This window comes from Harmonia axyridis, chromosome 6 (genome assembly GCF_914767665.1).
Source record: "Harmonia axyridis chromosome 6, icHarAxyr1.1, whole genome shotgun sequence".
NCBI classification, from domain to species: domain Eukaryota; kingdom Metazoa; phylum Arthropoda; class Insecta; order Coleoptera; family Coccinellidae; genus Harmonia; species Harmonia axyridis.
Genome location: NC_059506.1, coordinates 5,827,184 through 5,841,056, shown reverse-complemented (window position 1 = coordinate 5,841,056; position 13,873 = coordinate 5,827,184). Strand labels below are relative to the sequence as shown.

At 31.7% G+C, this 13,873-nt stretch overlaps 1 protein-coding gene across 4 annotated transcripts in view; it reads right to left on the bottom strand.

Moving 5' to 3' along the window:
- Positions 1 to 13,871, bottom strand: part of LOC123683269 (tuberin) — a 42,483-nt gene extending 28,612 nt beyond the window's left edge. Inside the window, exons 1-12 of one of the 4 annotated variants that reach the window (XM_045622200.1) lie at positions 13,730 to 13,871; positions 13,557 to 13,638; positions 13,371 to 13,504; positions 10,676 to 10,924; positions 9,435 to 9,571; positions 7,666 to 7,840; positions 6,158 to 6,358; positions 4,730 to 4,871; positions 4,058 to 4,385; positions 2,537 to 2,705; positions 2,157 to 2,381; positions 1,833 to 2,076 (exon numbers count right to left, since the gene is read on the bottom strand). In XM_045622200.1, the coding sequence (XP_045478156.1) occupies positions 1,833 to 2,076; positions 2,157 to 2,381; positions 2,537 to 2,705; positions 4,058 to 4,385; positions 4,730 to 4,871; positions 6,158 to 6,358; positions 7,666 to 7,840; positions 9,435 to 9,571; positions 10,676 to 10,924; positions 13,371 to 13,504; positions 13,557 to 13,626 (2,074 nt within the window). In that variant the 5' untranslated portion in view covers positions 13,627 to 13,638; positions 13,730 to 13,871. Of the gene's footprint in view, positions 1 to 1,832; positions 2,077 to 2,156; positions 2,382 to 2,536; positions 2,706 to 4,057; positions 4,386 to 4,729; positions 4,872 to 6,157; positions 6,359 to 7,665; positions 7,841 to 9,434; positions 9,572 to 10,675; positions 10,925 to 13,370; positions 13,505 to 13,556 lie in introns of all 4 variants that reach the window. The other 3 variants (XM_045622197.1, XM_045622199.1, XM_045622198.1) reach the window with 3 other exon arrangements.
- Positions 13,872 to 13,873: the final 2 nt, after the last annotated feature.

The window sequence follows — 13,873 nt, the reverse complement described above, 5'->3', positions numbered from 1 at the left end:
TTGTAAAAAGGGCATCAAAGTTGACACCTGTTGGTCCTGAGCCCAATGGGAGAGGTACAATAGGAAAGTCCTGTGGAGGAATACTCCAGGCAAAGAAATTTGTAGTGCTTTCACCGACCTACACCAGAAAGCTCCTGAATCTATCAGGAGCTGAGCTTTCGGTAACGGTAGGACTGCTCACAGGACACAAATACCTTTTGAACCACATGGGGAAATCAGCAGATGAGATCTGCAGACACTGTGGAAAGGAGATAGAAAACAGATAAACACATAGTGTGCAAATTCCCGGGGCCGACTGTCCTAAAAATCACTCGCATGGGAAAGTCAGTTCTGGATACTCACGAAGTAATAGCTAAAGGATGTCGTCAGTTTCGTTAACAGCATCGACGGCCTCCCTGGGTTGGAATGAATAGATAGGGTAAAGAACAAAAGATCAATTTGGTCGCAATTCCGGGTAGGCTAACAGATCCATAACGACCCAGATTCAATGAAATAATAATAATAATAATATGCGATGTATCCAGAAACGGAAGGATTTCTTTTAGCCATCCAAGATCAAGTCATCTGAACAAGAAATTACTGCAAGCATATCATAAAGGATCGAACTATTATTGACGATCGATGCCGTTATGGGTGTCCAACGAATGAGACAATCCAACATATCACGGGAGGATGTCAAATGTTTGCAGGAAATGAATATAAAGAGAGACACGATGCAGTAGGAAAGATACTACACCAAGAAATGGCTACTAAATTAACACTAATTCATTCTGAAAAAGTGCCATACTACAAATACCGACCGGAAACCATCCTGGAAAACGAACGCTATAAACTGTACTGGGATCGTACAGTTTTGACTGATAAAACAGTCCCTCACAACAGGCCAGATATACTGCTTGTTGATAAACATCAAAAGGCAGCAATACTCATCGACGTAGCAATACCTAATAACAACAACATGCGTCAAAAAGAGATCGAAAAATTTCAAAATATAGGGACCTCGAATTTCAGATAAAGCGCCAGTGGGGAATGATATCAACGAGAACTATTCCAATTATCATCTCAACAGGAATAGTACACAAAAATCTCAAAAGAAATATCAAGCAACTAGGACTTAGTGAGTATATATGTAATATAATGCAAAGAGCTGTTCTTTTAGGTACTGCAAGGACGGGAGAAAATTCCTAGGAAGCGAAGGACAGGTCCAAGGATCGCGTGTAAGAAGAACAGAAGTTCGACGAGAACCAGGGGGACCACAAGGACCGGATACGACCGAGCTCTACCCTTCTGATATTTTAAATATCTGGGATTGAGTGAATGTTCCTCTAAGAGGGGAGTGAGAAGCCGACGGCGAGGAGAAATCCTACGAGTATAGGCAAAAGTCGAAAAAATAAATAATATTTGCAACTGGCTAAATACTTTTTTCGAATACTTCATTTCATGATTTCATGGTAGTTGGGTAAGTAATAGGTCATGAAAGCAGTTTGGGATTTGCCACATATATTTTCAAAGTAAGGTTCTATTAGATTTGTTCATGTTTAAAAATTTCTAAATATGCAGATAAAACAGAAAATTACTAAAATATGCACTTCGAATCAAAAATATCCGAACTATGCATTAGAATATGCATATTTATCCGCCCAATTAGCCTAATTAATGGTCAGTTGCACCATTCGCCTAAACATTAATTAAAATTTAAACATTGATTAATTTCTGATTTCTCTTAAGAAATCAGAAAGTAATCAATATTTAAATTAATAATCAATATTTAGGCAAATGGTGCAACTGGCCATAAAACTCTTATTAAATGTTAATATGACCCTTATACTAACCTCTTTCACGTTCTAAACAGCTAATGAATACTCTGAAAGCTCGTTTGATGGAAACGTATGTAATATTGAACTGAAGACCATGTTGTCCTATTGCCGGTGACTGGGGAAGAGGTGAACCAATTGGCTTATCCATGGAACGACTAGTTACGCACAAATATGGGCTATAATTAATATTTTTTTCATCTTTCAAATAACCCAGGCGATATTGGTCATCTGCCCTCATTCTCAAGAAACATTCGAAAATCTGAAAGAAATTTATTAAAGAAATAATTTTATTATACTATGTGGAAAAAATTATTAAGTCGAATGAAAGAAAAATCTTACCAGATATCTAACTCTGTAACAATTCGCAAAGACAGAAGGCCTCTTATAGTGGGTTTCTAAGAAAAGCACTAATATTTTATATATTCGCACAGCGTGGTTAGAAGGCAAACGCTCCAATTTGTAGATGAATACTTCAATCAACCCTTCCACTAGGCACAAAATGTCTTCGAGATCAGCTTCTGCTGGACTGTGGTCGACATAAACTTCAAATGGACGAAACATCAACTAAAAAAAAAGTAGAAATTGATGGCATTTGTTTAAAAAAAAATATGGTTTTATTGATCTCAGAAAAATAATCTATTAGTGTATTAAAATTTAAAATAACAACAAAATAAACCTTACATTATACTCTCATGAATGTAACTGTAGATATAACTCACTTTCTCTAGAATATCCAACATTTCCACACACCTTTTGGTCTCGCAAGCGACACATAAGCTTAGTAAACATTTAACCACAGCTGATCTCACTGAGATATTTGAATCATTAACTATGTTAGTACAATGGGGAATGACAATGTTATCGATCAACTCTTCCTCATAATTTCTCCTGAAAAAAAAAGACATAATTTGACAGAGACTGGCCAAACAAAATTCATACATGGGCCATTCCTTGTTCAACAGTTTTTATTATCATGCGTTATTGCATTTAATTGTCAAAGATATTTTTCATCTTATTCAACACAATTTTATTGTTGTACACTATATATAGTGTATATAGAGTGACCCATTTTAAAAGATCCACTTCCTTGAGAAGAGCGTGAATCAAAAAATTTGTCAAATTAAAGTTTCTTAGTCTTCAGGAGGTCATCGAATACAGACCTTCAAAGTGACCTTGGAGTTTGATTTCAAAATCAGGAAATTTTTCAAGTAGAGAATATACATTTTCATTTGCAAAATCTCATTCTTCGTAAAATAAACTAGGAATATTTTGTCTCTTTCATTTTTGTGATAAAATGAATCATGGTGATATGAAGTGTTTTATGCTCAGAATGTTTATGATGAAAATTTTCTACACACAAACTACTGAACATATTTGAAGAATTGAGTACTTATGGAGAGACAAATATCAAAAATAAATTTTTTAATTAAAATATGGAAACAAAATTAAATTAAGAAACATTTCATCTAAGTAAATGTTCAATAGCTTCCCCATAATTAGCGATACACAGTGCTATCAACTCAAAGCTTCAGATGAATGATGAAAACATCAATCGATAAGAGAAAAAAATAATAAGGAGAAATAAATAAGAAAAAATAATATTAAAGAAAATTGCCTGAATCTAAAATTCACAAGTATGTATAGTATATCCAAAGTCACTTGAACTAGTCCATAAAAATGCTTGGCCATAGATGTCCCTTCGAAGTGGATACCGCGATCCGCTGAATACCGAGGTTTATTTGAAAGTATTTCTAGGCAATAAATTCACTGAACCCAAAGGAATTTCTGGAAATTTGGACAACCCTTGTTTAATCGAAATATTCAGTTTCCTCCAAGTGACTTTGGATATACTATACCAATGCATCTGTTTATAATAATAATAATATTAAAATATATATTATAATAATAAATTATAGTAGTAACAATTTCAAAATTCGGCATGCGATAAGATTTTATTATCTCGGTGTCAACTCGTGTATGCGATTGGAAAAAAAATTCAAAAAGCAAACTAATTTTAATTTTTGATTACAAAAACAAATAATTCTATAGGAAATAACTTTGAAGTACTCATTCATGACCATCAGAAGCATGAGATACTTCAGAAAAATTAATTTCATTGAAAAAACGAAAGAAACAAAATGGATTTAGTTTTTCAAAAAGATTAATATTCTCCAAAGAGAAATTTATATTCCCTAGTCATAGTATGAGGAAGATATTCTTTATAATTTGATAAAACTTACCTATTTAAGTGTGCAACTCCAGAAAGAACATTCAATGCTGCCAACCTAATGTCAGTTCTTATCTCATCAGACTTAAAGAATTTATTCAATAAATGGTTCAGGTTAGTGAGCCAACATTGTTCTGTCGAAATAATGTCCCTGGACATGTATTCAATCAATCGCAATACACTTCTTTCCGGGCGACTATTAGCACAATTTTTTATTATGTCGAAATATTGCTCAAGTGAACCACCAAAGAAGCCTGTATCGATCAGGCTCTCTATCATATTCAGGGTTTCATGCATTGGTGTCACAATTAAATTGCTGGTCTGTTGACCCATATTAGTTTCTGAAAATTTAATAATAATGAACCAACATTGTTTACTCAATTTCTTTCTGTCAAGAAAGAATATAGTATCTTTGGTAAGAGTGTGGAGCTTTGAGATAACAATTATTTTTAGTAAAGAGAAATAAAAAGGCCATATTTGAGTGAAATGTCAATAGATTTTATTTCTTACCGAAGTAATGATGTAGGTTATTCGCTTATTAACTATTGGCTTAACATTCAAAAGAGATAAGAAATGAAGAGATAATTCAAAGAATTGTAATATCAATGAAGAAATAAATTATTTGCATAACATATTTTAACAATCCAAAACCTTTTTTTTATAAAGGAACATTAACTGAACTCACCCACAGTGTTATGAACATGCTTGATAATTTCTAGAACAGTATTCCATGCTGGCTTCGATAAATCAAATCCTAGTTTCTGTACAAGAGCATGCATTCCCAAAATAACTTCATAGCATATCAAAGGATGATTGGTCTTAACTGCCTGGAAAAAAATATGTAAATCGAAACCATAAATAACTACAGAAGTATTGAAGTAGAAAGTTTCTTAGACATCGAATGCAGACATTCAATGTAATCTTGAAGTATAATTTCAAGGTTAAGTAGATTTTTCGAATGGGAAATATTTTTTTTCCAAAATATTAATATTCTTGAAAAATTAAATACATTTTATCTATTTGGTTTTTTTTTAGTTAATTTCTCTGGAGATATTGAATGTTTCATGCTTCAGATGGTCATGATTAAATACTTCAAAGTTATTCCTCATAGAATCATTTGTTTTTGTTTAAAAAATTGAAAGTAGTTTGCTGTCTGATTTTTTTTCCAATTGCACACATAAGTTGACACCGTGAAAATAAAATCTCACCACATGCTGAAGTTTGAAATTGTTACTACTACTACTAATTTTCTTGAAAAACTTTCGTTTCTTTCAAAAAATTAATTTCTCTGGAGATGTGAAAGTTTTCATACTCTCATGATCAAGATAAAGTACTTCAAAGTTATTTCTCACAGAATCATTGATTTTTGTACTTCAGAAATATAAACCAGTTTGTTTTCCTAATCTTATTTCAACCGCATCCATCCAGAATTTTAAAATTGTTTGCACTTCAAACAGATGGATTGGTACATAATTGTGAATTTTAGATTGTGTGTAATTTCAGACAATTTTTTGTTATTCATTAATGTCTCTTAATTATTTCTTCTCATCAATTGATGCTTTTATCCACCATTAAAAGCTTTGAACAGACAATAGAAGTGTGCATTGTTAATGTTAGGTGAAATTTGCTGTTAAATTAATTTTTGACATCTTTCAATTGAAAAAATAATTTTTGATTCATTATTTGTCTCTTCATAGTACTCACTTCTTCAAATATGCTCAGTCGTTTTTGTGTAGGAGATTTTTATCATAACCATTATAAGCATAAAACACTTCATATTCCCGCTTGATTTTATGGCAAAAATGAAAGACACAAATTATTCCTAGTTTTTTTACGAAGAATGAGATTCTATAGATAAAAATGTATATTCTCTATTCAAAAATCTACTTGACCTTGAAATCAAAGTCCAAGGTCACATTGAGTGGATGTCCCCCTGAAGACTAAGATACTTTCATTTGGAATATTTTTCGATCCAGGCTCTTGCCAAATAATTATTTCAGTGGATCTTCTAAAATGGGTCACCCTGTATAGTCCATTTTGTTTAAAACTATTTTATTCAATATTTTGTGAGATACCTTTGAAATTTTACATCAGAAATAATAAAAACTCTCACCTCAAGTAATGAAGGTAAAACAGCACTGGGAGGCACACATAAATTAGCTACCGGCTTAGAGCTCCACAAGGACATATGTATGAAAAATACAGCGCCTCGCAATAAATAAATTTGACTCTTCAGACCTTGTTCCCCAAGAATCAAGCATAATGTATACATTGAAGCATGTCCCATGTGTGTTCCTAACAAGTTTTTTCCAACCTGCAACAAATATTCAGACTTATATGCTAAAAATTCATATTGAAAGAGTAATTATCAAGTAAAACTAAAAGCATAATAGAGCTTAGAAAAAAAATGGAAGAAAGTGATGAATACAAATAAAAACAGCTCATAGTTTGACAAGATATGTTAAGCAGTTCATTACTAATGAAATGAAATCAGCACTGTTCATTTTATTCAAACTTTGGAAGTAGGTATTGAAAAAACTAACCCCTCCACAGTTTTGGGCAGAGCAATCACTGAATTCTCAAAACAATTCAATAAAGATTTTTTGGATACTATAATATCAAATGAATGAACTCTTAAATATCTAAAAATAAATAAAGAGTGTTTTTTTGAGCTATAGAACTTTAAATCGCAATAAAACAACGATGGATTATTCGATTGACATGAATTTTATTCATCCGCAAGATAATCTTGTGGCATTACATTTTAAATATGATTTCTGGCATATGACCGCCACGGCTGGCTTGGATGTAGTCCAATCTGGACGTCCAATTTTCGATGACTTTTTCCAACATTTGTGGCCGTATATCGGCATTACACGGCGAAGGTTGTCTTCCAAATGGTCAAGGGTTAGTGGCTTATCCGCATAGACCAATGACTTTACATAGCTCCACAGAAAGTAGTCTAGCGGTGTTAAATCACAAGATCTTGGAGACCAATTCACAGGTCCAAAACGTGAAAATTAGGCGGTCACCAAACGTGTCTTTCAATAAATCGATTGTGGCACGAGCTGTGTGACATGTTGCGCCGTCTTGTTGGAACCAGTTAGTGTAGGAAATAGTTAGTAATCATGGCTCTATACCGATCACCATTGACTGTAACGTTCTGGCCATCATCGTTTTTGAAGAAGTGAGGACCAATGATTCCACCAGCCCATAAAGCGCACCAAACAGTCAGTTTTTCTGGATGTAACGGTGTTTCGACATACACTTGAGGAATAGCTTCACTCCAAATGCGGCAGTTTTGTTTGTTGACGTAGCCATTAAACCAGAAATGCGCTTCATCGCTAATGGACGTAGTGCGCGATACGTATTCCGCACAGAACCATTATTTTCGAAATAAAATTGCACTATTTGCAAGCGTTGTCCAGGCATGAGTCTATTCATGATAAATTGCCAAACCAAACTGGCAGCTGTTAAATCGGTCGCCATCTCGAACAGTAATGCCAACTTAAAGTTATATACCTCGAAAAAAAATACCCTATAATATCCCAAAAGAATCAAATGAAAAGATGCACAGTTAATTAAATGTAACTTTCACATAATACTGAAAAACCTAGATACCTTCCAACTTTCTTGACAGAAAACTTCATTATTAACTGTTCGGCATAAAGCACCAATCAATCTTGGTAATGCATCTGCTGGCATATTGCTGTAGGCTATGACAGTCTCCAATATTTGTAGACAACTGCTAATTGTTCTTTGTTCATATGTCTCGCAGCATAATATACATATAAGACTGTAAAATTATAAAATTTCCATTGAACATTGACATATCTCTTATACAGGGTGTTCCTTAAATATATGCTAATATTTAAGAGGGCGATTCTTGAAGTCATTCCAAGAAAAAAAACTTTGAATGAACGAAGTCAAAAAGTGCTTTTGAGATTCAAGGTGGTTAAGTCTCCAGAAAAAATCACCTTTTTTTGTAACCACAATAATGCTATTGCAGATATTTTTATGAAATTTGATACAAGTTTTCACTCTATCAAGATACATTTTCTGAAATACATATCATACAAGTTTAAATTTTTACCAGTGGCGTCTGTATGGGTTTTCTATTGAAAATAATTTCAAAAATAATTATTAATTTGAGAAAAAGGAGTGTTGCATCATTTTTTTCTCCAAAAATATTCAATGCAAAACCCATGTAGATGTCACTGGTGAAAATAATTAAATTGATTGTACATACATTAGAAAATGTATCTCGATGCAGTGAAGAAGTGTACCAAATTTCATAAATATAACTGCAATAACCTCATAGTAGTTATAAAAAGAATTATTTTTTCTATAAACTTTACCACTTTGTATCTCAGAAGTTAACATGTTTAAGACATGTGTTCATATGAATTTTTTTTTAAATAGCTCCAAGAATTGCCCTCTTAAATATCAGCATATCATTATGAAACACCCTGTATAAATGTAGAAGAAAAATTGCATCAAAAATGATCAAAACGAAATCAAAACGTTGAATAATCGAAAATCTGAATCAATGATCAATATAAAAGAATTTTTTCCAGCTACAGCTAGAACACACAATTTCTTCAACTCGTACAAGCTCTAAGCTTCTGAGAGATCTTATAAGAGAGTCGGCATGGTTAATTTAATCATATTTTTGAAAGAGGATATGATTGGTCGATAAGAATAGAATAAAAAATTAATTTGAAGTCTTTTGAATAAATTTGTCTCTTCCTTTATTTAAATTGATTTTCCCAAGTGTTTTTAATAATTTTATAGAAAGGTATTTAAGTCCTGAAAGTACTGCTGCCAAATGAACAAAGAGATAAAAACTTAAAAAATTTTTTATTCAATTCTTTCATATCCTCTTTCTTCACCCCTGACCATTAAAAAAAAAATCGATACTAGTTTACAGTTTGAAAATTTATTACGATGCTTCAAAGGTCATTTTGATATCTTTTGTGTTTTTCAATATTTTAAGGAAAAATTTTTTTTTTAACTTTAACACTCTGTATTTTGACAACTGAGCATTTGCAGGTCTAAGTTTAGTGAAACTTTTAGAGTTAGGAATAACCTTGAAATTTTCTTATGTTATTCTGTAACACCTTGTACATTATATCGAACAAGTATTATTTTACCAATATTAGATAAGTTTCTTGATGAAACAAAAAATTGAAAGTAAGGCAATGAGAAATGTGCATTCCTGTTAGTCAACAGGAATAAATTTTCATTTTCAATTATCTGCTTGGATATCAAATACAGTTGAATAAAAATGTATAAATGATAAAAAACTTTTTCCAAAAACTCATTTCTACGTAATTTTTCAATAAAATGATACATAACTGTTGATCAAAGTAATTATTATGTATACTCACTCAACAAGCCCAGAAAGTATGAAGCTATTTAAGCATACTGCATTGAATTTGATGATGTTTAATATCAATTCTAAATATTCCACTACATTATTTATATGTTGAATTTCAGAATACCATCCCAAAAGGAATGGACCAATCTGAAAAATATCAAGATTATTCTAATCATATTGAAGAGCAGCATAAAATTAATTATTTCAAATCGATTATATTTCAAAGGTAAGAAACGATGCAGGAATACCACATCTACAGTACCATTCCGTTGTCAGAAATAGGAAATATATAGTGTCAAATTATCCAAATATCCCCTCATTTTCAAAACATGAAAACTTAAAATATTTTTGTTGTGAAATTATTCCTTCTGTCCTACACTACAATGAGGCTACACATCAGTTATCTATCACACTTTCAATATCACACTGAACATATAGTCCGTTCAAGAATTATTGACAACCCGGGCGGCTGTGGAAAATCGAAATTAAGTTGGTAATAGCTCATTTTGAATTGGAGAATTCGGGTTGGTATTGGAAATGTCATTGACAGAAGATTGAATTTAGTTCAATTTGTGTTATTGTTATTGGTTTTGATCCAAGATATTGTGAAAATTAATTGTATCAATTTTGAATACCCATCGATCGATAGTTTGGATATCATTTGAACTGACCAAAAAGCACCTAGATTTCAATCAAAGACAACATTACATAAAATTAATTGTTTACAAAAAAGTTCAAGTAAGCTGATCAAAGGAAAATTCTCATTGATAATCAGAAAAATATATATTTTAAGATAAATACAGAGAATACTTGCAACAAAATATGAAATTAATTTATCTTAATGAAACTTGGATATTTGATAATGACACGTCTTGAACAGTGGACTCTAGAAAGAAAACCAAATGGTTTGCCAAGCATATTCAAGGATAAAGGTAGAAGGTACACTATTTTGAATGATGGAAAAATTGATGGATGTTTTGACACTACTGGTGATCATAAGGATCACCATAAATCTATGAATGGAGAATTATTACATAATTAGGTTGTTAAACAATTAATACCTTCTCTGTAGATAATTGGTACAATGTGTGTTAATTCACAGCTCAGATGAATTTCAAGAATGATTTTTGAGGAATGGGGACAAATAATTTGGACATCATTATTCCAAAATTTCATACAATATACTTCTCCCTGAGTAAAATATTGTAAGTACATGATCCCTATATTCCTCTTATATAATTTATAACTTACATCTTCTTCAAAATGTTGTACATTTTTGCCATTATTTGTCAAAGCAACCAAAAGTTGAAGTCTGTGTCCAACATCTTGAGGATTATTGTGAGTTCTAATGAAACGAAAGAATTCAGCCCTAGAAATCTTAAGTTCTTCATTTTGACGTTTCAACAAATTTATGAGAAACACAAAACCTGTGTTTCTCAATTCAAGATTTTCAATAGAGAATATATCCTCTATACTCTTCCATAATTTGGAAATGGTATCCTGAAAGAAATTGATAATGAATACAGAATTGGAAGGAATATAGAACTGAAATATTTTAATGGACTTTGAATTGACTTTTTATTTTCTATCCTGACGCTCCGAAGCTTAGAGCTTCTAGGAATTGACTTTGAGAAATATCTGTCCTAGAGGACTTGATTATCTATTGTATACAGGGTGTTTCCTAAACATGCGGCAAAAATTCAGGGGGTTGTTCCTTGGACTATTCTAAGAATATTTTGTCCTTTGATGATTTTTGAAAAACCTATTTGTTTCGAAGATATAGGGGAAACAAAATTTCAGATAATAACATTTTATTATGAAAAATTACATGAAAATTCAACTCAACCTACAAAAACTGTTGAAAATGACCACCTCTAGCCAGCATACAAGCATCCATAATAGTCAAAGATAAAATGTAAATTGCTAATACATCACAAAACGAATTCAAATGAAAACCGTGTTTAATCTGTATTCCTTTACCATCTGCACTTATCAATTTTTAGTCAAAAAACTGGCCGTTTTTAGTAATTGGAATGTTGTTAGACAAATTTAAAACTAAATTGTACCTACTTAGTAAACACAGTGCGGTACGCATTTTTATTTAAACTATTATTAATTTTAAAAATATGAAAAATGTTGTTCGCCCTGTATCTTCGAAACAAAGAGGTTTTTCAAAAATCATCCAAGGACAAAACATGCTTAAAATAGTCCAAGGAACAACCCCCTGAATTTTTGCCGCATGTTTAGGAAACACCCTGTATATCTCATAAATTAAAAAACAAAAATTAAACAATCATATTAATTTGATATAATACCTCAACAAAACTTCAGTTGAGAGTTTGAACAAAATAGGGTAAATGCACTGGTTAGCCGACCGGCACTGGTTCTCGACCATTCCGTGATTTGAGATAAAATAATAATAAAAATATATCACGCAGTGCAAAATATTTTCGCGGTACGTGTTCTCGACCATTCTACCCTTCCAAGATAGTTTGCATAGTAGTGGTATAGGTCAAAGTTTTCGCGCTAAAAATTAGTTTATAATCGTTCATCATAGAAAAGGGTTCTTTCTCGTCCTCTCTTAGAAAAGTGCTTTGTGATATATGACCAGAAAATAGTAATTATTTCTTATTTTAAATGAATTATGGGTGTATATTTTGTTCCATTTCAACTATAAGATATATTTTTGAGTGTATTTCAATCAAGAAGCCAATAAATGTATATTTTTTTGGTCAATATTCGGCGGTCGCGAACGGGTATTGGAAAATTTGTATCTTTTATTTCTCGACCAAAGTGGTCGAGAACCAATATGCTACTTCAATAATTGTTTATTTCAACCAATTTATTCCTGTTGGATTATTTTCGTTTTTTTTCGATACCCTGATTCATTTATATATCTACTTTCTGCATATTAGTTTGCGACCACCGAATTAACATTGAAATACTTATTTCTACCCTTTATTTATTCGCAGTCGAGAACCAATTTGATTGTACTTAATTCTCGACCATTGGTGGTCGGTGTTTTATATTTTATTTACTCATTAGTTTCTAAATAGATATTAAGAGCAAAATAACCAAATAATGTTGTATGAGTTGCTATTTTGAAATATTTATAGAAAGTGGAAACTTTTGCAAAATATTTTTTTTTTACGTTCCGAGTGTTTCTTACTTGATTACCTCATCTGAAACGCATCTGAGTGATAGGTAGTGATGTCGATGGTACGGTACGAAAGTAAGTACTAATCACTCATCAAGTTTTTTATAAAATTTTCAAGTGGAGCGGCCACTATTATTAGTGGTCGAAAACTAACACAAAAATGGTCGAGAACTCTGCGGCGTGGTCGAGAACCAAAGGTTATTGAGATTTTCTATATGTTTTCACATTTCAAAGGTTAAATGCGGAAAGAACGCTTAAAATTATATGACAAACCATTAAAAACTCGCCAAAGAATCGATGAACACCAACACCATTAAAATTTGATAATTTTTCTGTGAAAAAGTCGTGCTCGAAATCGATGTTTCTGTTAACTGGTTGAGAACCAGTGCATTTACCCTATATTTTCTCCAGAAATATTCATAATCCTTTTCATTGTTCATGTAAACCCTTAATTAGTAACAAGTAAAAAAACTTTGATACTAGATGCAAAAGGATTTTGTAATCTTGATGCAAAACTTATAAACTAATAAGACCTGAGGTTCTTGAGTGGCATGATTCATAAGAAGAAATTTTCGCATTTCAACAATATCAAATTTTAATTGAAATTCTTTTGTGCTTAAATGAAAAAAGGATATTTTTCCCAAATATCAGCAAAACATTTTTAAAATATACTTCATATAGTTTAATTTTTTTTCTTCTATCAAGATCATAATATTATAAAATTGATTAATTTGTTCAATTAATAATTATGATTTTGAAACAAGAGAACAAAGATTTATCATTGCTTACAGTGTCCAAGTTGCTACATGACACTCGTTCAGTTAGATCCTTCAACCTCTTGATTCTCTGGGATATGGGAGTTTCTTTTCCAATATCTCTGAGAATATCATCACTGAGTTCGAATGAACCTCTGCTTCTAGTGCCTGTGAGTTGAAAATTCAGGATGAAATACTCTTGCAAATAAATCAAACAAACCTTGATTTCGACGAAAAAACTGCTTAAATTTATCCTGAAAACTTTTGTTATCTTTATCTCTAGATGACATTTTTCAATCGAACTGTAAATATCAATATTCGATCAATCCTATCATTTTGTACTTGCACTTGCATAAACAGAATAAAGCAAATATAAAATCAAAACCGACTAACCTAAAACGTATTTACTTGACACATGCATAGAACGCTGTCTTTTTCATATTCTGAATCTTTTCGAGAAAAAAATTAGCAATATGATCATTTATTTTCTATAGCCTTATAGAAATTTTGAAAATAAAAAATTTTTTGTTAAGAAGC